General features: G+C 34.5%; 1 protein-coding gene across 1 annotated transcript in view; it reads left to right on the forward strand.

Annotated features, from left to right (window-relative positions):
• The first annotated feature begins 2,246 nt into the window (after positions 1-2,246).
• myom1a (myomesin 1a (skelemin)) overlaps positions 2,247-22,576 on the forward strand; it is an 80,286-nt gene continuing 59,956 nt past the window's right edge. Inside the window, 14 exon segments of the mRNA XM_056477131.1 lie at positions 2,247-2,339; positions 3,005-3,193; positions 9,556-9,684; positions 11,688-11,865; positions 12,030-12,187; positions 12,308-12,400; positions 12,571-12,659; positions 13,881-13,916; positions 14,043-14,204; positions 17,211-17,372; positions 19,324-19,465; positions 19,545-19,744; positions 19,936-19,992; positions 22,376-22,500. Of these exon segments, the coding sequence (XP_056333106.1) occupies positions 3,060-3,193; positions 9,556-9,684; positions 11,688-11,865; positions 12,030-12,187; positions 12,308-12,400; positions 12,571-12,659; positions 13,881-13,916; positions 14,043-14,204; positions 17,211-17,372; positions 19,324-19,465; positions 19,545-19,744; positions 19,936-19,992; positions 22,376-22,500 (1,665 nt within the window). The 5' untranslated portion in view covers positions 2,247-2,339; positions 3,005-3,059.

Raw genomic sequence — 22,576 nt, forward strand, 5'->3', positions numbered from 1 at the left:
TTGGTTCAATTAGGTTAATTAGGACACACGCACATTGGCCCTTTTACAGATTTTAAATAAAACTACTATTGATATATAAGAAAAACGACACAACAATAACAATGTGATATACATACCAAGTAGCTGCAAATATTTTTACATAATATCAGAAAGAATCGTTCTCATTTATATCGCCTATTAATATGTCTATGATTTATACAACAGCTAGTTTACATCATCTGCTTAGACTGAATTTTCTCCATAGTTTCTGCTTTTTATTTTGAGGTAGTACTCAATTATTTATACAATATTAGAGGTATAGAAGTTGAAAATTTTAATCGGTGAATGTGAAATATCAGGTTCGACCACTATTCCAAATAGTATCTGACTGCACACTCAGACATGCAATCTCAGACACAATGCACTCAGCGGAACTAGTGACGTCATTGTGAGCGGTAGGTTTTGGGGCTGGGATGGGTGTGCGTAAACATATAATATCTATTATATAATGTCTATGGGTTATGGTCTTAGCAACAACAACAACAACAAAAATTTCCTCGCCAATAAGGTCAAATAAGTATCTTTTAAATTAATCAACACATTTTATCCTAATAAACACGTTATGAAAAAGTTTAATTCTAATATTGATGTAAAATGTTCATTTAGTCATTTTCATACTGAAACTGTTTGTCATTTATTTTGGGATTGTAATTATGTTGTACAATTTTGGAAACATATTGGATCATTTATTAATGATAATATACAACAAGATGTGTCTGTTTCTTTTAAAGATATTATTTTTGGTTATTATGATTCTGTCTCTACTAAAAGAAATGCTTGTTTTGTTATAAATTAAATTTATCTTTGTAAATTCCATATCCACAAATATAAATTTACTGATACCAAACCATATTTACCTGTTTTTTACAAGACTTTAGTCATTATTTAAATATAATTTCATTATCTGAAAATAAAAAAAGCAAACAGAACTATTTTATTTTGTAATTGTTTCTTAAACGTCTTGCCCTTAAGTTTATGAGTAATGTAATTCTATAAAAATATTAATACAAACATGTCAACTGTTTTTTTGCAAATAAAAAATGTCTATAGGTGTGTGCGGCTCAGATAGCACATGCACCCAAATTTCGTTCAATAATGAATCTCTTAAGCTTAATAAGAATAAGAGTAAGAAGTTTCTTAAAACTTATGATAATTTTTTTTTCTTAATGATCGAGGCTTTGATCTTTTTTCCTCTTTCTCTCTCTCCTAACTTTTGTTATTGTGTTTTCTCTTAAATGCAGTGATGTTATTTTCTTGTATTTCATAAAATAAAATAAAATAAATAAATAAATAAATATATTTTTTTAAGTTTGCATATCCAAATCCAAAGATAATTGAAATTCAAAAAAAAAATAAAAAATAAAAAACACAAAACAAAAACAAATTGAAGACATTCACAAGACGCAAAAACTGATTCATAATAGCTTACAATAGACAGAGCTTTTGCATTTTTATACAACTTTGAGAGACTTCATTAACAGAATAAGTTCGTTGACAAAAACCTTGTATAAAGGAGGGGATTTTGAAAGTCTGTATTTGTGGATAAAGAATTTACAATTTTAAAATAATAAAATTATCAAAATTTGTAATTTTTTTATCACCGTTTTCAAAATACAAATAATAAAACAAATAATTTATTTTGCATTCAGCGTTATCAACATATTATTTTTAGCAGGGTCAACCCATTTCTATGACGGCGAAGGGCGTGGTCTCAAAATTATAAAAGGTGACTTGACTTGAACCTTGAACCAACTACAGATAAGGCCAGCAGGGGTCACCCATGCCTCATTAAATAAACAATAAACACCTAATTTAAAGAAATGAATATGAAATACACAGGACAGCATACACAGTGGTGAGCGTGTCATCTACCTACTAAATTACTTCGAAAGGGCCTCAACCAATCAGAATCGAGAACTGGATTTATTTAACCAATCTTAAGTGTTCTTGATGACTTGAGGCACAACCTTAAATAGTCTTGCAAGTGTGATTTTCTTTTATTAAAGTTACTGTTACGTTAATTATGAGACCTAATTGTGTTTATAATTTGAGTTCTGAGCGTTACACATTGAAAGTGTTCACGAGTGTCTGCTCCTAGTCAGGGTCTATATTTAACAGAGCCAGTGGCCATACAAGGTCGTGCCTGCTGCAATCTGCAGAGTGGCAGCATTATTTTTGTTCAGTGGAGTCCCGTCCTGTCGGCTGCCCCATACCCGCCGCTGTTCCTGGATTTTCACTGACTTCTCATTTTTTTGGGAGTTTGGCCTTTCTTCTTCTACAAAAATAACAACTTTGACTTGGTGAGTAACTTTGTGTTTCTACTAGTGCCTAGCCCTGGCCTAAATAAAGAAAGTAATGCGATAGTTTAGTGTAGTTATGAACTCGTTTTCCTCAAAACAAACAAAAACATTTTTTGTTACATATTATCTTGTGAATACTTTTGAAGACTGCTTTAATTTGCAGCTGTTGTGATAGTAATGTTTAAAGTCCTTTAAGTATTATTTAGGCCCTTAAAATCGAAACAAGAATATGTGTTATTATTCTGAATGAATAAACATAGATACATTGTAATATGTTAATTGTGTTGCCTATACAATTGTGTTAAAAATGTCAAAAGGCCAAGTAGATGAACTTGCATTACAGTTAGAAAAAAAGTGCATTTTTGATCATTATTATTATTATTATTATTATTATTTATTTTAAAAAATCTTTATAAGAATGTATCAGCTTGTCATTGGGACATGACTCTTGAAATCTTTTTTTAAAAAATCGTATTACTCCAAAACGATTAATGTAGTAACTTAACTGTACAGAAGCTTGTCCTCTTTAGGTCATTGCACCAGTGACAAGTAATCAACTTAACAGTTGAATGTACATTCACAAACCAAATTGTAAGTGTTTGAAGTCAGGCATTGTTTATTTATGTGTGCATTTGATTTAACATTCATTGGGAATTGTACTTGAGACTGCTAGTGGACAAAGAAAAGGGGTCCTTGGGACGATCTAAAAAGCATCTCAGGATGTCAGAATCCTTAAAACTACAAAAGGAACAGGAGGAACGGGACCTTGAGACGCGCTATGAGAGCAGCTATCACCAAAGCTCCCTGTCATCTGTTAGCCGCCAGTCATACACTGCTTATGTGAGCAGCCATGGGTAAGAGGACATAGGGGACAGTGTCCCAGTGCTAATGCTGCCCTGAAGAATGGCCCCTGTAGAGCAACCCCCTCACAAACACTGCTTTTTAGAAACCAGTGCTATTATAACCCATTTCATGCTGCTCATCTAAAAAATGTGTGCTTTATACACCATAACCCTTCCATTATAACCATGATAGATGCTGTTAAACAGTCTGTGTTGTTTTTGTATTGGAAATTGCCATTGTTACAAAGAACAAAGTACGCTAATGCATTTTCTTTCATCATCTGTTATTGGTTTCACTTTTCAGTGACCAGAAAATATATCAGAGCTTAATGATCACAATAATAAACGATAAGATACTAAAATCAAATCATAAAACTTTGTGTTCCTGTGGCATACGCAGATAAATATATTTTCTTTTTTTAGTTTGTGAGTATGCAGATATTAAGTGACACCTCCAGAATCGAAAATCTGTGCTATTTTCTCCTGTCACAGCTTGCAGGAGCAAGGAGAGATGAGTTGGGGATCTAATTGCAGCAGTAGCACATTTATATGCAAAAACTGAAGAACTCAGCTGCTAGTATAAAGTATTTGCAAATGCTTAACTATAATACAGAAACCAAGAACCTGGGAGCTTATGATACAAAGAAAACCCAAACACAGACAACAGTCGGCAAGTAGCTGAACTAAACAAGGGGAAATACGCAGGACTGCATGAGTGAATTTACAAGAAACAGATTGGCACAATAGCAAACAGGCACACTAGGAAACAGGGTCAGCTAAGGGTATGTTTACGTGACAGCTTTTTCGCTTTTTCTCAAAGTGCACATTTTTTTTAAAACAAAGCTGTTATCATCTCTGCAATCTACAGCAAAACTGCAAATTAGTGGAAACAGTGACTCCATCTCATGTGCATATAATTTTGACAACCAAAACAACAATGGTGTATTACATAACCATATTTGCACAGATGCATAGTGTTTCTTTACAAATCGGCATTAACAACTTTGTACACAACAACGTTTTGGGGGGCTTTAAGAGCATTATTGTCAGTAAGCAAAACCTAGACAAGGAATGAAGATGTAAACTGTGAGCATAGATTTTTAATAACAAACATTTCAAGCAATGTTAATATGTAAGGAGGTCTTATATTAGTTTGGAAATGCGTTAAGTCAGTGTCTCAGCCACGTTCCTGGAGGACCACCAACACTGCATGTTTTGGATGTCTCCTTTGTCTGTCACACCCATTACAGGTCTTTCAGTCTCTGCTAATGAGCCGATGATCTGGATCAGGTGTGTTTGGTTAAGGAGACATGGAAATGTGCATAGCTTGGGCCTCATGTACAAAGACTTGCGTTGAATTCATACTAAAACATTCCGTACAGACAAAGCTGTAAATGTGCGTACGCAGTAAAAAATTCAGATGTATCGAACACTGCGTACGCGGAATCACGTGCATATTCTCTTTGTACATCTGAATTAATGTGAAACTGAGCGCACGTGCATGAGCACAAAACCTCTCCCTGCCTCCTCCCCCTAATAAATATGGTAATGACTCCACTTTAGCAAAACCAAAAGAAAAAGCAATGGCAAAAGCAAGCAAGCAAGAAGAGAAACTTCACAGAATGTAAATTGGAGCTGCTCCTTTCGGAGGTAGACCAGAGAAAAACTGTTATTTGCAAGTTTGTCCTCCGGAATTAATGACAAGGGAAATAAAAATAGAGTGGGAGAGTTTAGCTGATGTGGTTAACGCAGTAGTGTCTGAACATCGCACTGTGAACAAATTAAAAAACAAATGGTCCCATGTAAAGGTGCAGGTTAAGAGAAGAGCAGCGGCGCACCGTCAAAGTGTGGACCAAACAGGCGGGGGAACAGGAGATGCTGAACTATCACCCTTTGAGAAAAGAGTTGCCGCAATTGTGGGCGACACTTCACTGTCTGGAGTAGTATCCGTGTCTGTGGGAGACACAGATGTATTAGAGGAACACTTTGTTAGGGCAGTATAGCAGCACCCCTTTGCTCTTATCAAGGCAGTGCCGCCGGCATTTCAGCTGCCCAATCGCCTGCTCTACAACTGACCGAGTGCGAGAATGGGCATCATTGTATCTGCTCTCGGTCAGTCTATGGGTTGTTGAGGGGGGTTAACAGCCACGTCTTTAGTGGATAACCGCGATCTCTTGATATGCAGTTAAATAATTACGCTCAATAAAAAAATAAATAAATTAAAAAAAAAAAAAAAAAAAAAAAAAAAAAAAAAAAAATATATATATATATATATATATATATATATATATATATATATATAAAAAAACTTGGAATAATATCTTTAAATACATCACTCACCAAGAAGCCACCCAATCCGCACCCTGCCACCTGGGAGCCTCATCCCAACCATGCTGTTTGTGAGGATGAATTAATCATGGGTTGGCCAAGGCTACCTTGCTACAATATTTGTTAGGCACATTTGAGCATCACAAATTATTTGCACATTTATTGAATGGAAATGTTTCCGAGTCACGTATGCAAATTCATCTTCAGATGGCACCTTTATAGCAGTGTGCGTGCAGTCGATTGCTCCGATTTCATTGGAAAAATCAGCGATCGCTGCAAATTGCGCTTTAATGTTTGGCTGGTCAAGTGCATGGTATGAAAACCTTATGTACCTGCTAGACATGCGGATGATCCCGTCCTATGCAGCTAGCATTGCACGGCTCAAAAATACATTGTAGTATGAAAATTAACATAATTGCCTCTAGGAGTCGCCAATGGAAATAAAACAAACACACACTAGAAATGCACGTACGCCAGACATGAAGTTGGCGTGGACCAACGCACATTCTCGTGTTAATTTTATTGTTAGTAAATCCAAACATGAGCGTGAAATCTGGTGGACGCAAAGTTTTTGTGTGTACGCAGCGTTGACACATGAGGCCTCTCCAGGAACGTGGTTGAGAAACACTGCACAGAAGTTGCAAATGCCATGGAAGTGAATATTGCTCGCAAAGTGAGTGAGTGCCCACTCCTTTTACAGTGTACATATTGTATACTTTACTGTATATCTGCACTGTATGGACATTTGTTCAGACAAACAGATATGTTACTTGACTGACATAGCATACTGATGCTCATAAGTGTTTTAAGTAAGATTTATTGTTAATTAGTTAAAGAATTGATTCACTTTTTTACTGCTTGGTCCATCAAAAACTCTTTATTGTAGATTCCAATGAAAACCCAACCAAGAGCATAAATTTCAGTCCAAGTCCACTGAGTGTGTGTTTGCTGTTGTGCTTGTAAACCTGTGTATTTTTAAATCTTTCCTCACTCATGTTTTTCTGAACAGGAATTTTTTAATATATAGGTCAAACAGTTGGTTTATAGATGTATAAATGTGCTGTTGAGGACTGCATGATGCCATGACCCGTGGCAGGAAGAATCTGAGACTCTGAGAACGAGCCAAAGTTATTAATGGTCTCAATGATTATTTATGGTCACTGAAAGTTGAAATCACACCGCAGTTGAGCTGAACTGTAACTGTACATGAACTGTACAACACTTTGGTTGCTTGAGCTCCTTTAAAGGGTTTGTTCATGCAAAAATGAAAATTCTATCATTTACTCACTCTCATACAATTCCAAAACTTAATTTTCTTATGTGATCCATATAAGAAAATTAGTCATATGGTTTTGGAAGTAATTATAGAGTAAGTAATGATAGAGTCTTCACTTTTTTGACTATGTAACCATTTAAGGTGAGCATAAAAGAGCTGAAAATATGGTGAAGAACACTATTTGTGCTCTCAGAAGATTAATATTGTTTTAGGGCTGGGCGATTTGGCCTAAAATCAAAATCTAGATTAATTGTACAGTATAACTCAATTACAATTAATGAACGATTATTTTAATTAATTAATTTTTTGCGCTTATAGTTCAGTGACAGGTTTTGTGTAGTAAATATGCTCACATATTATATGCCGTCTCAAGGCATGTTTGGTGCAGCTTCCAACCATTGTCAATGTTGTGCAAAGTAAGCCTCAAGAATGGGTCCATCATCTGGAACCAACAGATGTGCAACAACTTTAATCATAAGGTAAACACAAAGCAAAAGTTTTCATATGGAGCTCCTCCACAGGATTCGACTCTTGTAAACACTTGCTAAAACAGGCTCTCCCATGACTCTTTACGCTGCCCACACTTTTCACGGCTACCAAACCGACCAATCACAGAGCTTGCACTATGCGTCGTTGCAACGTAGTTAACAGAGCAGAGTCACGTGACTCCACACGTGGTAGGAAAAGTAGTTGAAAAAAATGACCTAGAAAAATTTGATCGATTATAGGTTCTGAATGTTGATTTCGATTACTTTTCGATTAATCGCCCAGCCTTGTATTGTTATATTGATAACCAGTTATGATATTTTATTAGTGTTTCAGATCTTACAGAAAAGCACATCTTTGTGGGATCAAACACAGTATATGGTTAATTAATTAATATATTTAGGGGATCTACTATGCAAAAATCACTTTTATAAGGGGTTTAAACACAGTTGTGTGAAAACTGTGAATATAACCAGCTTATAATGGTAAAAATGTATTCATTTTATTCTTTATAATCACACCACTATGCTGACACATAGGCACTTGTAGCTCCACCCCCTTAAAAAAATTTGAATTTAAAGCAACAGTCACCAAAACGGCACAATTAGGATCAAAGCCTAAAAGGGGCAGTTTCATAGAGTTCTAAAAAATTATTTATTTAATATTTTGAGCTTAAACTTCATATTCACACTCTAGGCAAAATCAGAGACTTAAGCTGTTTCTCAATTCCAAGGTCGCACAGAATGGACTTGCGTTCTTGTGGAGACTAGTCATGCCAGCTGTCCTCGGAAGAACGAACTCGGGAGACCGCGAGAACAGAGAACACGTCCACTGAGAAATGAGATGCTGCGTTCTTCCTGAAGGTCACGTGACCTTCACGCGTTTTAAATGGAAAATTATTTAAACATTACAGCATTCATACAACGATGTATTGTTTTTTCTCTTTATAAAATATATAATCAGCTTAAAAACATTATAAATATACGTTGCACAATATAAACAAAACAGATTTTAATACGAATTTCAGCAAACAAACACCCTTAATGTGTTTATTCCTTTCTTAAGATGTCCAATGTAATGTTTATATTCACCCTTTCATTTAGGGAAACTCCTGAGATAAATAAGTGATATCTCTGAACTTTAATATTAAATCTAAATAAAATGATGCGCTTCCCCACCTCCAGTCGCAATGACTTCTGGGACTTCTAGAGCGAGATCAAAGCTCAAGTCTGCATCGGTGCATCCTCGATATCAAGAACACATTCGGGAAGTTTCACACGTCCTCTGTTCTTTCGTTCTTGATGATGACGTTACACGAGAACACGAGGACGCAAGACCGCTGAAGAACGCATATTGAGAAACAGCATTATTTTAAATCTTGTAATAAGCAGCATAGTAGATCCACTTTAATAATATGTTTAACTGAACATGTTTCTGACTGAGAGCAATTCTTAATTGTTGTGATTGTGTAAGCGTTTTACAATAATTGACTATAATCTTGCTACTTACCATTGTATTTCCACCATTACATTGTTATTCAAAAGATCAATTTGCAAAGGAAATGACTCATGGATGGTTTGGAGGCTGCTGTAATCCAAAAATATTTGGTAACAATGTAAGAGATAAAAGGATCAGTCTTTCAGATAGCAGATAGAGCTCTATGATTTAGCTGTAAATCAGTTTAAGCCCATAAAGTTGTGTTAGGATCGTAAACAGACTACATGGTTTATCTGCTGCTGACATGTCTTATTAGTAATGTATGTTTCCAAGTGGTCATGCACATTAATAACAAAATATAATAATAATTGTTAATAATGTTAATCAATGACAACAAAATGTGCATTAATAAAGAAAAATATACATATAATATTGCTTTAATTGATTTGTGTTAATGAGGAATATTGCACCAAGGGCACTGTGCTGTGTACAAACAAAATGAGTAAAACCACCAGTTGTGCATACTGAATAAATTGCTTTTTTCTAAAGTGCTGCTTATTTCAGGCCTTTTCATTTCTTTTCATAATAAATGCTTAATATAGTGAGTGTCTCTGCTAATATTTACTTTCCACTAACACGCTAAGACTGACTTTCAAGTGGCTTTATTCCATTAACCCTGCTGAATTATTGAACATTTTGTTCCAGTGAGCAAAATCAAATTCAACTGATGTGTTTTGACTGAATAATGGAATAAAGTATTTTCATCTGCATACACAAGCTTTGATGAGTTTTGCGATATAATCTGATTGTTTGTTTATTGGCTTTCCTGATGTTAACTGCTGTTAAGGCGCAAGATATCAGGGAAGAAGAAGGAGAAGAAACTGACTGCACTCTCCAAAAAAGAAAAGCGGTCATACCTGGCGGTGGACAAAGAAGACGAGGTCATTGGATACGTTGTGCCAGTCTTCAGAAGCAGGTGATTGCATTGGAGCACTCAGAATGACATGGGGTTTTATATCTGTGGTGAAAGGTTTTTGAATGTTAAAGTAAATTATGCGATATAATCTTATCTTCTTAAATGATTAGCAAATTTGAATGGAACTTCTTGTAATTTTGTAATATTTTATTTATTATTATGGATTATTATTATTATTATTATTGGATTATTATGTTATTATGAAACCATGCATTACTTGTCTTAGATCCATTACACAAAATTATATCACGTCATTTGCAGATCATTTGTTTTTCACTAAAAGGTAATGTTTATTTTTTTCAGCCTCATATTGTTACCTTTACAGTATATCTTGAAACCTGTTAGACATTTATTCTCCTAAAACAGGTTGAGTTTATGCACAGTTACTGTAGATTTCCATTAGCCAGTCCTGGCATATCTTTAATCTTCATTTAAATCAAATGATCTACACTGCCTGTTTAAGACACAATTTAAACTGGGCCACACTCTGGACAAGAAGCATCCATTAAATTGCATTTTGTGACAAGCCACGTCTTTAAATCTTTATATTAACACTGTATTGTCTATGTACCCAGCTAACAGGTAACATTCTCAGAACTTTCCATAAGTTTCCTTTAAAGATGTGTAAATGTTAGCACATAAGGTGATTATTAAATTAATTAAGGTTTTTTAATTGGTCATAAGGTTATTAAATGAAAGTTTTGGGAACATTTTTGTAACTCTCACATGGTCACCCACTGAAGCTAAGCAGAGCTGGGCCCGGTCAGTACATGGATGGGAGACCACATAGGAAAGCTAGGTTGCTGCTGTAAGTGGTGTTAGTCAGGCCAGCAGGGGGCACTCAACCTGGGGTCTGTGTGGGTCCTAATGCCCCGGTATAATGAAGGGGCCGTCTTTCAGATGAGACGTTAAACTGAGGTCCTGACTCTCTGTGGTCGTTAAAAATCCCAAGAAATCCTTTGAAAAGAGTAGGGGTTGAACCCTGGCGTCCTGGCCAAATTTGCCCACTTACAATACCATGATTTGCTTCATCACTCTGTCTCCACTCCACCAATCAGCTGGTGTGTGGTGTGCGGTCTGGCACAGTATGACTGCCGTCGTGTCATCCAGGTGGATGCTGCACACTGATGGTGGATGAGGAGATTTCCCCCAATGTGTAAAGCTCTTTGAGTGTCCAGAAAAAGTGCTAAATAAATGTAAGGAATTATTGTTATTATTAAAAATGAAGTCAACCTTTTGTCTGTCTGTCTGTCTGTCTGTCTGTCTGTCTCTCTCTCTCTCTCTCTCTCTCTCTCTCTCTCTCTCTCTCTCTCTATATATATATATATATATATATATATATATATATATATATATATATATATATATATATATATATTATTATTATTATTATTATTATTTTTTTTTAATTTATTTATTTTTCGGGCTGGCTAATATTATGGATAATAATACTCTCAAATAAAAGCTCAATCCCAAACTAACAAGGAAATTATGAACTAACTGGCCACTTTATGAGGTACACTTTTTTAATACTTTTTTTATTTGCCTTAATGCAAAACTGCTTTAATTCTTGTTGCATAGATTCAACAAGGTGCTAAAAACTGTTATATTGTCATATTGATATAACAGCATCATAGAGTTAATGTAGGTTTGTTGACCACACATCCATGATCTGAATCTCCAATTTCATCATGTCTCAAAGGTGCTATTGGATTATTTTCTGGTGACTGTAGGGGCCATTTGAGGAAAGCACACTAAATGTCATGTTTACGATAATTTGAGTTTGTGATATGGTGGATTATCCTGCTAGAAGATGTCATCTCTAGATGTAGTCATAAAGGCTTGGTCAGCAACAATACTCAGCCAGGCTATGACATTTATACAATGATTAGTTGGTGTCAAAGGGACCTAAAGCAATTAAAAGTGTGTGCTCAATAAAGTGGCAGGTGTGCGTTAAGGTTTTTAGATCAGACTGTGCTCATTAACTTAATCTTCTTGATTAGTCATTTAGCTACCCAGGACCTGATGGAGACTCAGGAGGAGGTAAAGGAAGAGGGTGTGGGGTATGTCGTCATGAGGAACCTGTTCGCCAAAGAGACCGGCTTCAAGATGAGAACTGTGAAGAAGACCAGAGAAACCAGCATGAGAGAGTCTGCAGAACGCATGGCTCTGAGCCAAAAGGTTTGACCCTGAACGTTTATCAAGATGTTTGTTTGAAATGTTGTTTAAAAAAGTTACCTAAAATGTGTTACTTAACTTTCAATTGGTTTCCTGAACTGCAAAAACAGTCTAGTATGATAATTTAATTAATAACAATCTAATGAATGTTTTGTCTTTTACACCAGCTGCATGAGAAAGAACAATTCCAAAAGAAGATGAATCCAGACAGTTTGACTCACCCTCCAGAGTTCATCGTGAAACCACGGGGTCAGACCGTGTGGGAGGGGAAGAGTGTGACGCTGCACTGCACTGTTGCAGGATGGCCCAAACCCCGCGTGGCCTGGTCAGAAACACTTCAGTTCAACCGTTAAACGTATAATCATTAGTCACTGATTCAATCAGCATTCAATCAGTGTTTCATTTAACTTTGTTCTGTTTGCTTCTATCTAATTCTTCTTTGCAGGTACAAAAACAATGTTCTAATCGATGCCAAGGCTCGCCCTGAGAAATACTTCACAGAGAGCCAATACAACATGCACTCTTTGGAAATAAAAAAGTAAAGAAAGTTTTTATTCAGTTAAAAAGTCTGAAATGTGTAGGATGGTTTCATTTATTGGGAATAAAAGAGGCTTGCAAAAGATAAACATTGAGAGCAGGCTTTATTTTTTATTTTCTATGTTATGTGACTATATTAATACAAAACTCTTTTTTTTTTGTGGGTTGCAGTTGTAGTTTTAGTGACACTGCTGAGTACCGAATCTCTGCACTCAATGTGAAGGGAGAAAGTTCTGCTTTTGCTCCTGTCATTATTAAAAGTGAGTATTTATTTATTTATTTATTTAGTTATTTAGTTATTTATTTATTTATTTATAAATTTTTTCATGAAACACTTTTCACTTTTTAATAATACAGTATCTCTAAATAATAATAAGTGAATCAGGACATTTAATCAGCAAATTTGGTTATTGTCTTTTGTTGACCTGAATTATTTAGAAATTATTTAATGGTTTACAGTTTTATATGTTAAAAAGAACATAATTAAGGACACCTAAAAGCTTTTTCCACTGAATGCAGAGACTGCTTGTAATTTATCAGGATTAGAAATCAATAGGTTTTTTTTTGTAAAATACCAAGAAAATATCAATAATTCAAAATAAGAAGAAAAACTAATTTGTCACAATTTAAATAAAAGTTAAAGAAAAACTTAAAATTAGTGAAAATATGAAAATAAATGAAAAGAATGTGTAATTTTTCAGTTTGTTTTGCATCACTGAGAACTATAATGCAGTGGCCAGTCAAATGCATTTAGATAAGTCTATACTGAAAAAGGAGTTTAGTTTAATATGCTGTTTTTCCAAACACAATAACAATTCAGAATCTTTATTACACTTTAATACAATATATATACATATATATATATATATATATATATATATATATATATATATATATATATATATATATATATATATATATATATATATATATATATATATATATATGTATATGTATATATATATATATATATATGTATATATATATATGTATGTATGTATATGTATATATATAATGACAAAATGATATTGCATTCCTAGTTTAGATAATTTTTAATAGCATTTTAAATGCATATGTTTGACAAGATGACAGCGTAGATATTTTTGATTATAAAGCTAATTATAATTGCCCTAATGAAGGTAAAACATGCTCTGGAAATCAGTTCCAGTGTTGCACTATTTTCCCTTAATAGAAAAGTTAATTTCTGACCCTGTAACTCACTCGGGTCTGGTATTCAGCTGCTGTCCTCTTGACATGCTATTTTAAGGCTCTTACGGCTCCTCAGTTTGCTCTGTGTTATTCTAGAGCATCTTTCCACTGCCTCTGCACAGGCAAAAATCTTGACTGGATTTTTTTTTCATTCATGTACAAGGTCAAATGCATTATTTATTAGCAAAGCAGATCAATCTTTGAAGCTTTGAAGAAAACTATTTTGTTATGTACCAAAGAGCTAACATTTTAATTGCATTTTAATTTGAAAGGATTCAAGGAAGAAGAGGAGTTGGTTGAAAGGCCCCGTACGTTTTTCCACACCACATACCTCTATTTTATGATTTCAATTGAACTTTATAAAGCCATATACATTTTTATGTGAATATAAATGTAATGTTTAAAAAGAGCTTTTATATTCATATTCTGCGTAGATGGTTATAGCCCTGAATATGGTGTGACGTTCAACACTACCATTATTGACAAGTTTGATGTTTCCTTTGGCCGTGAGGGAGAAACCATGAGCTTGGGATGCACAGTCATTGTCTATCCCACAGTGAAGCGCTACCAGCCAGAGATTGTGTGGTACAGAAATGGTAAGTAAAGTAGGACTATACAATATATCGTCTCCGCATCAAAATCAAATGTGAGCTTCAACAATAGTCATATTGCAGGATCTGCAATGTTGAGTCTTGATTACAGTTTATCAGCACCACAGTTCACACATGAGATTTGTGGAGTCACTGTAGAGTTATCTGTAATAGATTTTCATTTGCATGTGTTTTTAAGGCCTGTGACTGTGTGAGGATTTTAAAAGCATTCAGGCATAAGAATTTGTACTGTTTGTAACTTTAATAATAATTAATTTTATTGACGAACTTATGAAATGAAGATTATGCATTTTAATTTTACATTTTATTATTCAATTACTGTACCTGAATACTGTTAAACTCCTCTGAAACACAATAAAATACTGTTTATTTCATCTGTACCTTTTGTTCGATTATATTGATCTAGCTTGTACATTGTTTATTCTATGTTATGCAGACGCACAGCCCTACGGAATCATCCAAATTAATCTAAAATGATAAATTCCTTCCAAATAGAGATATTAGTTTTTGAGCAATGGCAAGATAAAGGAGTTTCCAGTGTGAAAGTTTTGTACATTAATAATATTTTTGCCTCCTTTTCACAACTCTATAATTATTGATTACTGAAAAATCATACTTAAGTAAAAGTACCATTATTTGCCTAAAAATGTAGTGCAAGTAGAGTAAAAGTGTCTGTTGTAGATATTACTCAAAGTATGAGTAAAAAGTTCCCCTTTTAAAATTACTCAAGAGTAGTGAATAGTATAATAGTAGAATAGTAATAGTGAGTATTATGCTGTAAAAAGCTGATCCATTTACATGTAATTTGTGGATGTGTGTAAACGTAACATTCTGTAGTGCATTTAGTTATTGCCCAGCAGGCACACAACATCATAAAAGTCTCCACTTTTCCTCCTAATCTGCAATTGCCTCTCTGGCTATACCACTAACTGAGCCCTCTTTCTCTCTCTCGCTCTCTCTCTCTCTCTCTCTCTCTCTCTCTCTCTCTATTAAAAAAAAAAAAAAAAAAAAAAAAATTTCTACTAATGTTTTGCTTCTTAGACTTTTACACGCCTGAAACTTGTCTATAGCGCTTGTTCACTGCTGCTCTTATAGTTGTGTAAATTGCTTCCTTGTCCTCATTTGTAAGTCGCTTTGGATAAAAGCGTCTGCTAAATGACTAAATGTAAATGTAAATGTAAATAAAACGTTAATATTAGGTTAGATTTGTGAGCCAGCGTCTAAGGACAATGTTATTTTGATGTCCAATAACAACGTCAAATGACGTTGATATTTGGTTGCTTTTAGGTTGTGATAGAAAGTGACCAAAATCCAACGTCATATTGACGTCACATACTGACAATTATTCGTCAGGTATGGGAACCGAAATCCAACATCTGATAGATGTCATAGTGGTAACGTCCACACAACGTCAAGCTATAACATCATTAGACGGTGATATTTGGTTGATTTTAGGTTGGGCGTTGGACATTGACGTCGGCCTGACGTTGGGTTCTGACGTCAACTCGATTTTCATTTCCAAACAACATGCAACGTCCCCATGATGTTGGGGTACAACGTCAATCTGACGTCGTGTTGACTTCTTGTGCCTGCTGGATATTTAAGGCCCTTTCTGTCATCATACAGTAAACATCCGTCATCGTCTCTGGGTCAATGCGTGTAAAGATTTTGGACATTTTCTTGGACACTTTTAATGCTTCCAGTTTGTTGCAATTATAAAGCGCCCATGTCTTGAGGTAGTTCATTATGATGCGATTTACCTTCTTTGTGCGATCTGATTGGACAGGAATCATTCATTCATTCATTTTCTTTTTGGCTTAGTCTGCCACAGCGGAATGAACCAACTTATCCAGCACATGTTTTACGCAGCGGATGCCCTTCCAGCTGCAACCCATATCTGGGAAACGTCCATACACACTCATTCACACACATTCACTACGGACAATTTACCCATTCAATTCACCTGTACCACATATCGTTGGACTGTGTGGGAAACCGGAGCACCCAGAGGAAACCCACACGAACGCAGGGAGAACATACAAACTCCACACAGACACGCCAACTGACCCAGCCGAGGCTCGAACTAGCGACCTTCTTGCTGTGAGGCGACAGCACTACCTACTGCGCAACTGCGTCGCTGACATGAATTACAAGACTGATATTTCTAATCCCCATAGACAAGAAAAAAGTGACTGCAGGTTGAAGGAAAGTAGTTGAGTAAAAGTATCGATACTAAAAATGCACTAAAAATGTACTCAAGGGAAAGTACAAGTAATTTTTTTAAAACTACTTACTAAATTACAATTCCTGAGAAAAACTACTCAATTACAGTAGTTTGAGAATTTGAAATTTGTTGCTTTACACCACTGACGGTTACCTGTTCAGTATGGCATTATCATAGCTAAAAAATGATTCTTTGTTTCTTGAAGAAAAATGTTAGGCCTGTTTTTTTCTGACTAGCTTCTTGGACTTACCTCCGCTTTACATTTGGAAAGAATTAGATATACCACTTCTGCAAAATTTGATAAATTGATAAATTTAAAAATCCCATTTTTTTTCTAAAACACCATAAAGACTAGTAATGTTGTTTAATTTCTGAAGATTTGAAGATTTGTCAGTTTCTCTCTCTCTTTACATCCATTACTGTGTCTTTTTGTAGGTCATACATGCCTTGTATCTTGCCATTTTCCCTTGTTTTGTGCTTTATTTTACATTTTGCACAGATTATTGTTTCATGATGGGTTTGTCTGTCTGTTCCTTGTTTTTCTATGTCTGCAGAAACTACAATAAAACATTTTCAAATAGATATATTCAAGTTATCTGGTGTAATTGTATTCATAACACAATATATAATCACAGAAATACAAAAAAACGCAATGCTAGATATTTCCAATATCATGCAGCGCTAAAGTAAAGTATGAGCATATTGGACCATGCAAGTCACCACCTCCTAACCATTGTACAGTCTGTAATGATCTGTTTCTTTATCAGGTGTTGCCTTGTCATCTTCTAAGTGGGTGCACATGCACTGGAGTGGTGAAAAAGCCACTTTGACCCTTGTGCATCTGAACAAAGAAGATGAGGGTCTCTACACCCTGCGTGTCAACACCAAGTCAGGCTTCGACACCCACTCTGCCTATGTGTTTGTCAGAGGTCAGTCCTGCCTGTACGTTTGAGCTGTGTAATCTGAAATTGTGTCATCTCACACTGAAGGGCGACATTGTATTGTCAGTCAAGCTGTGTTCACTGTATCTTTAAGAGGCGAGTTGCCACAAGTATTAGGTTTCTCTGTGGGAATGCTGCTTCTATTTTTGGCTGACAGCACTAAAGGCAGCCATGTGTGAAGAGCAAGTTATACTAATGGCCAAGAGTTTGGGGCTGCCTGGTAGTTGTTTTTTTAAAATCGATTAATGATTGTTTGAGACACAGAGTTCATATTAACTAGTTAAACATTATTAATAAGTAGTTATTTAAAAAAAAAAAAGTAAGATCATGGACCAATTGTTAACATGATGTAAGCATGTTTTTTTATGTTGTATGTATGTATGTATGTAAATGAATATATTTTATTATCGGTAAAGTGGTTAAAAGTTTTTTGTCTTGTTAATTAATATTTGTTTAAACACAGTTTTACTTCAAATAGCATGGTTAGCGTTTTTACAATAGTCCTAGCATGTTTATAACCGTGTTTTAACACATTGCTACCATGATTTAGCACTTAGCTGGCACAATTAGCGTGTTGCTAGAATGTTAAGTTTGTTTCTAGCATGTTTTAACAGTATTCAAATATTTATTTACCTTTTTGTCTTAGCACGTTTGACATGATCACACTTCTAGCATGTCTTCATCTTATTATTAGCTTGATTTTTAGCATGTGAGCACATTTGAACACTTCTAGCATGAAATAGCCTGTATTGGCAGTACGTTTATCACATTGCTGACAATCATTGCTGTTATTAATGCTACACTGTAAAAAATGCAGGGTTCCACACAATTCATTCATGTGGTCATAACACAAATTAAGTTAACAAAGTTGATGTGAATTGAACATAAAAAAAAATAAGTTGTCCCAATGAAATCCCAAGAATTCTGTTGATTCAGCTTATTTTAAATAAATAGTTTGAACAAGCAAAATAATATATTTTTGAGTGTATGCAAGCATGTTTTAACAGTTTTCAAATATTTTTTTACCTTTTTGTTTTAACATGTTTGACTATCTCTAGCGTGTCTTCGTCTTGTTGCTAGCATGATTTATTAGCATGTAAGTACATTTAAGCACTTCTAGCATGAAATACCACATTGTTAACAATCATTGCTTTTATTAGTGCTATGCTAGCATGTTTTAACAGTATTCAAAAATTAGTTACCTTTTTGTTTTAGGTTGTTTGACATTATTACACTTCTAGCATGTCTTAGTCTTATTGCTAGCGTGATTTTTAGCATGTAAGCACATTTGAACACTTCTAGCATGAAATACCACATTGTTAACAATCATTGCTGTTAATAGTGCTAAGCTAGCATGTTTTAACAGTATTCAAATAATTATTTACCTTTTTGTTTTAGGTTGTTTGACATTATTAAACTTCTAGCATGTCTTAGTCTCATTGCTAGCATGATTTTTTAGCATGTAAGCACATTTGAACACTTTTAGCATGAAGTGCTGTCATTAGTTGCTGTCATTAGTTATTAATATGTTTAGCACATGGCTAGCATGAATAAGCAAGTTACATTTAAAAGACAGATTACTACATTGAACAATGTCTTATCTGTGATATATTGTGATATGGCATATGGCATTGAATTTTATTTATTCAAATTTTATATTAATGTAGAAATATATCTTATATATGAGTAAAAATCTAATTTATATTCACTTTTTGGAATTTAGACCTTGTTGTTGGCTCATCAATGCATTGCTTTGCCATGTTTTGAGGAAGTATCTATTATAATGAGGTGACTGAGATGTTATGAGAGAGTTAAGACAAGAGAGAGCTAAAATTAGCTAGCTGTGTTCAGAGAGCAGAGATGTTGTGTTGTGTTTTACGAAGTCATAATTTGACATGACAGCAGAGCGCAAATAAAGCTGATTTGTGTATATCATCAGATGCTGATGTGGAGGAGGAAGGGGTTCCAGTCGCTCCTCTTGATGTGCGCTGTCACGATGCTAATAAAGACTATGTGGTTGTCACCTGGAAGCAGCCAGCAGTGGAGGGCAGCAGTGCCATCACTGGTTACTTCATTGACAGGTGAGTTACGTAATATGCCGTCAGCAGTGGGGATTATAAAGAACCAGCCAGTGCTCCTCATTTAAATATTTCTCTACAGGTTGGAGGTTGGCAACCATCACTGGACTCAGTGCAATGACACCCCAGTAAAATATGCCCGTTTTCCTGTCACTGGTCTCATTGAGGGACGCTCCTACATGTTTCGGGTGCGAGCTCTCAATAATTCTGGTGTAAGCCGTCCGTCTCGGGTCTCTGACCCTGTAGTTGCCATGGACCCATCAGATCGGGCCCGCCTTAGAGGTAATGTGCCTTTGTGTGTGTGTGTGTGTGTGTGTGTGTGTGTGTGTGTGTGTGTGTGTGTGTGTGTGTGTGTGTGTGTGTGTGTGTGTGTGTGTGTGTGTGTGTGAAGAATTAAGAGGAAACTGCAAAAAATTCTGAAAACTGAAGAACAAAGATGGTAAGTTTTGCTTACGATTGTCTGATTTTCACAGCTGGTCCCTCAGCTCCATGGACTGGAGTGATCAAATTCACTGAGGAAGATCCCACAGGTAAAGAATTATTTAATTAAATTATGAGATTATTTAATTAATTTGTTCATTTATGAATAATTTTTTGTTTATTTAAAAAAAAATTATGGCCAATAAGCCGTTTCGTGCTTAGCCTGACGTATTTATTTGATTAAAAAAACTAAAAGTAAACACATAAAGATTGCGTGAAATATTATTACAGTTTTAGTATTATTACAATATATTATTTGTGCTATTGTTAATTATTTTTACTATTATATTTATTTTTAAAAACATATTTGTAATTGTAATAAATTTTATCATGTAAATTATTCCACTGATCATCCAGCATCTTTATTTTAGTCTTCACTGTAACACGATCCTTCAGAAATTGTTCTGGTATGTTGATTTGGTACTCAAGAAACATATATTATTATTATCAGTTATGAAAACACTTAGAGTGCGTGGCTTTTTTGATGGAAACTGGGCTTTTTCAGCAATTATTTAGATATATTAGAAATGTTTTGTAACATTATGAAAGTATACTGTTAATAAACTTTCAATTTAATGCGTCCTTGCTGAATATAAGAATTTCATTCAAACAAAACAAATTAAATGAACATCGCAATTACCCTTTTTTTAATAGTAGTAAAAAACTGTATATTGAAATGATTCACTTTTACATAAGTGTTATATGTTGGTGAACAACACAATGTCAATTTTAATAGATGAGACGAGTATGCGCAATATTAAAGCAATGCATTTCCAACATTGACCAATGTAAGAAAGCACTTTTAATATAACCAGTATATTGTTCAGTATATTGTTCATCATAATGTGAGGCAGGTATTATGACTACACACAGGGTTAAATTAGACCTAAAGGTTCCATGAAGTGCTTTAAAAAAATTCATTTTTATTTGATGTTTGAAGTATTCTCAACCGAAATAAGAAGAGAGGGTGGGACATAGTGTAGCTCCTCCTCTTTAAAAAAAACAGTCAATAGCTTTTTGTTTTTATCACCGCTCTCCCAGTGAGAGTGGTTGAGTTCAAGTGCATCCAATGAAAAGCAAATGGGAAGCGTCTTGAAGGGGGCAAGGCATGTCAGATACTAAAAAGCATTTGATTGGTTATGATTTGATGAGAAACTAGTTTTTGGTGACATGAAACAAATCATTGTTCCATATATATATATATAGGCGAAAGTAACTACAAGCTTTACATGTTTACATCAGTTTTAGATCTTCTAACCGCAAATTTTGTCACTGTTTTGGAGCACACTAGCTTATTGATATCTTAAAAACTAACAACACTGATACTAACATCTAAAAAACTTTACTTTAATTTTGTGTTTAAATGGATTCATAACTCTACTAGTGAAATATCGTCACCTTGGAATTATAAGGTTCTATCTGCGTTCTGAATGATTTTAAGAAATTGAGCTTCAAAGTTTTTGCATTCTATATAGCAAACAATATGCGTGCAACCGTTTTCTTTCATACATGAACATGACAGAGATCCTGAATGTACTCTAAATGTAAATGATCAAAGTTTTGCGAATTGTAGTAAAAAAAAAGACATGGTAAATGAAAGAACCTTCTAATTCTGAAAAGTCATTTTCCACTTGGAATTATAAGGTTCTGTCTGGCAGATCATTCATTGAAGCATTACTTTTCAAGAAAGAAATTTTCTTGTTTAAATGAAGCATATAACGCTGTGCTAAATATTTTGTCCAGATGTTAATTTTATCTAATTAATATGTTAATATTTATAAAATTTTATGCTTTATATAAATTATTGAATTAGATTTATTAAATGATATTGTATTATATTGAATTAATTTAAGTATTTGCCCTTCAAGGCTTACTATTAAATGAGCAAATGAGTTTAATAAACATTGAAAATGTTTTCACTTAACATATATACACACAAATAAAAATACTTCACATTTAATATATACATATTTTGATATTTGTTTTTTTCAACAATGTAAAATGTAACATTTTATCTCAATGTCAAAAAATGCTTCTAAATCATCACATCTACACACATCTCAATTTTGTGTGGTGCAGCATTATTTAGCCGACTCTGATTTTGTGTGGTTTTGTGTTTCTTTCTGGTCTTTCCCACTTTCAATGGAGCAGTCTGGATGAAATAACAAAGAAAGCTGATGCTGATTGGTCTTCGTGCGTGCATTAAAAATGCTTATTGACTCAAAGAAAGAACCTTATAGAGCCAAGCTAGAGTTTGACTTTGTAGATAAACCTTTTTTGTTTTTTTTAAATAAAAAGTCTTAAAATGTAAAAAAAAATGATGTAAATAAGCCGTCATTTAATAAGAATAAGTGAATAACTCTTATTATTTATTATTGAACCTTATAATTCTAAGGTAAAGATATGCAGCATTATTTCTCTGCACTCTTTTAGTTGGAGTTGTCCCTGGTCCACCTACTGACCTGGCCGTCACTGAGGCTACTAAGAGTTATGTGGTCCTGAGCTGGAAGCCACCTATGCAGAGAGGACATGAGGGCGTCATGTATTACGTGGAGAAGGTGAGGGAGGATGTAAAGCATTAGATTTTTGAGGGGGATGAATTAAATACATTTTAGACTAATACAGTACATCTTT

The sequence above is a fragment of the Danio aesculapii genome, chromosome 2 (genome assembly GCF_903798145.1).
Source record: "Danio aesculapii chromosome 2, fDanAes4.1, whole genome shotgun sequence".
In the NCBI taxonomy this organism is placed as follows: Eukaryota; Metazoa; Chordata; class Actinopteri; order Cypriniformes; family Danionidae; genus Danio; species Danio aesculapii.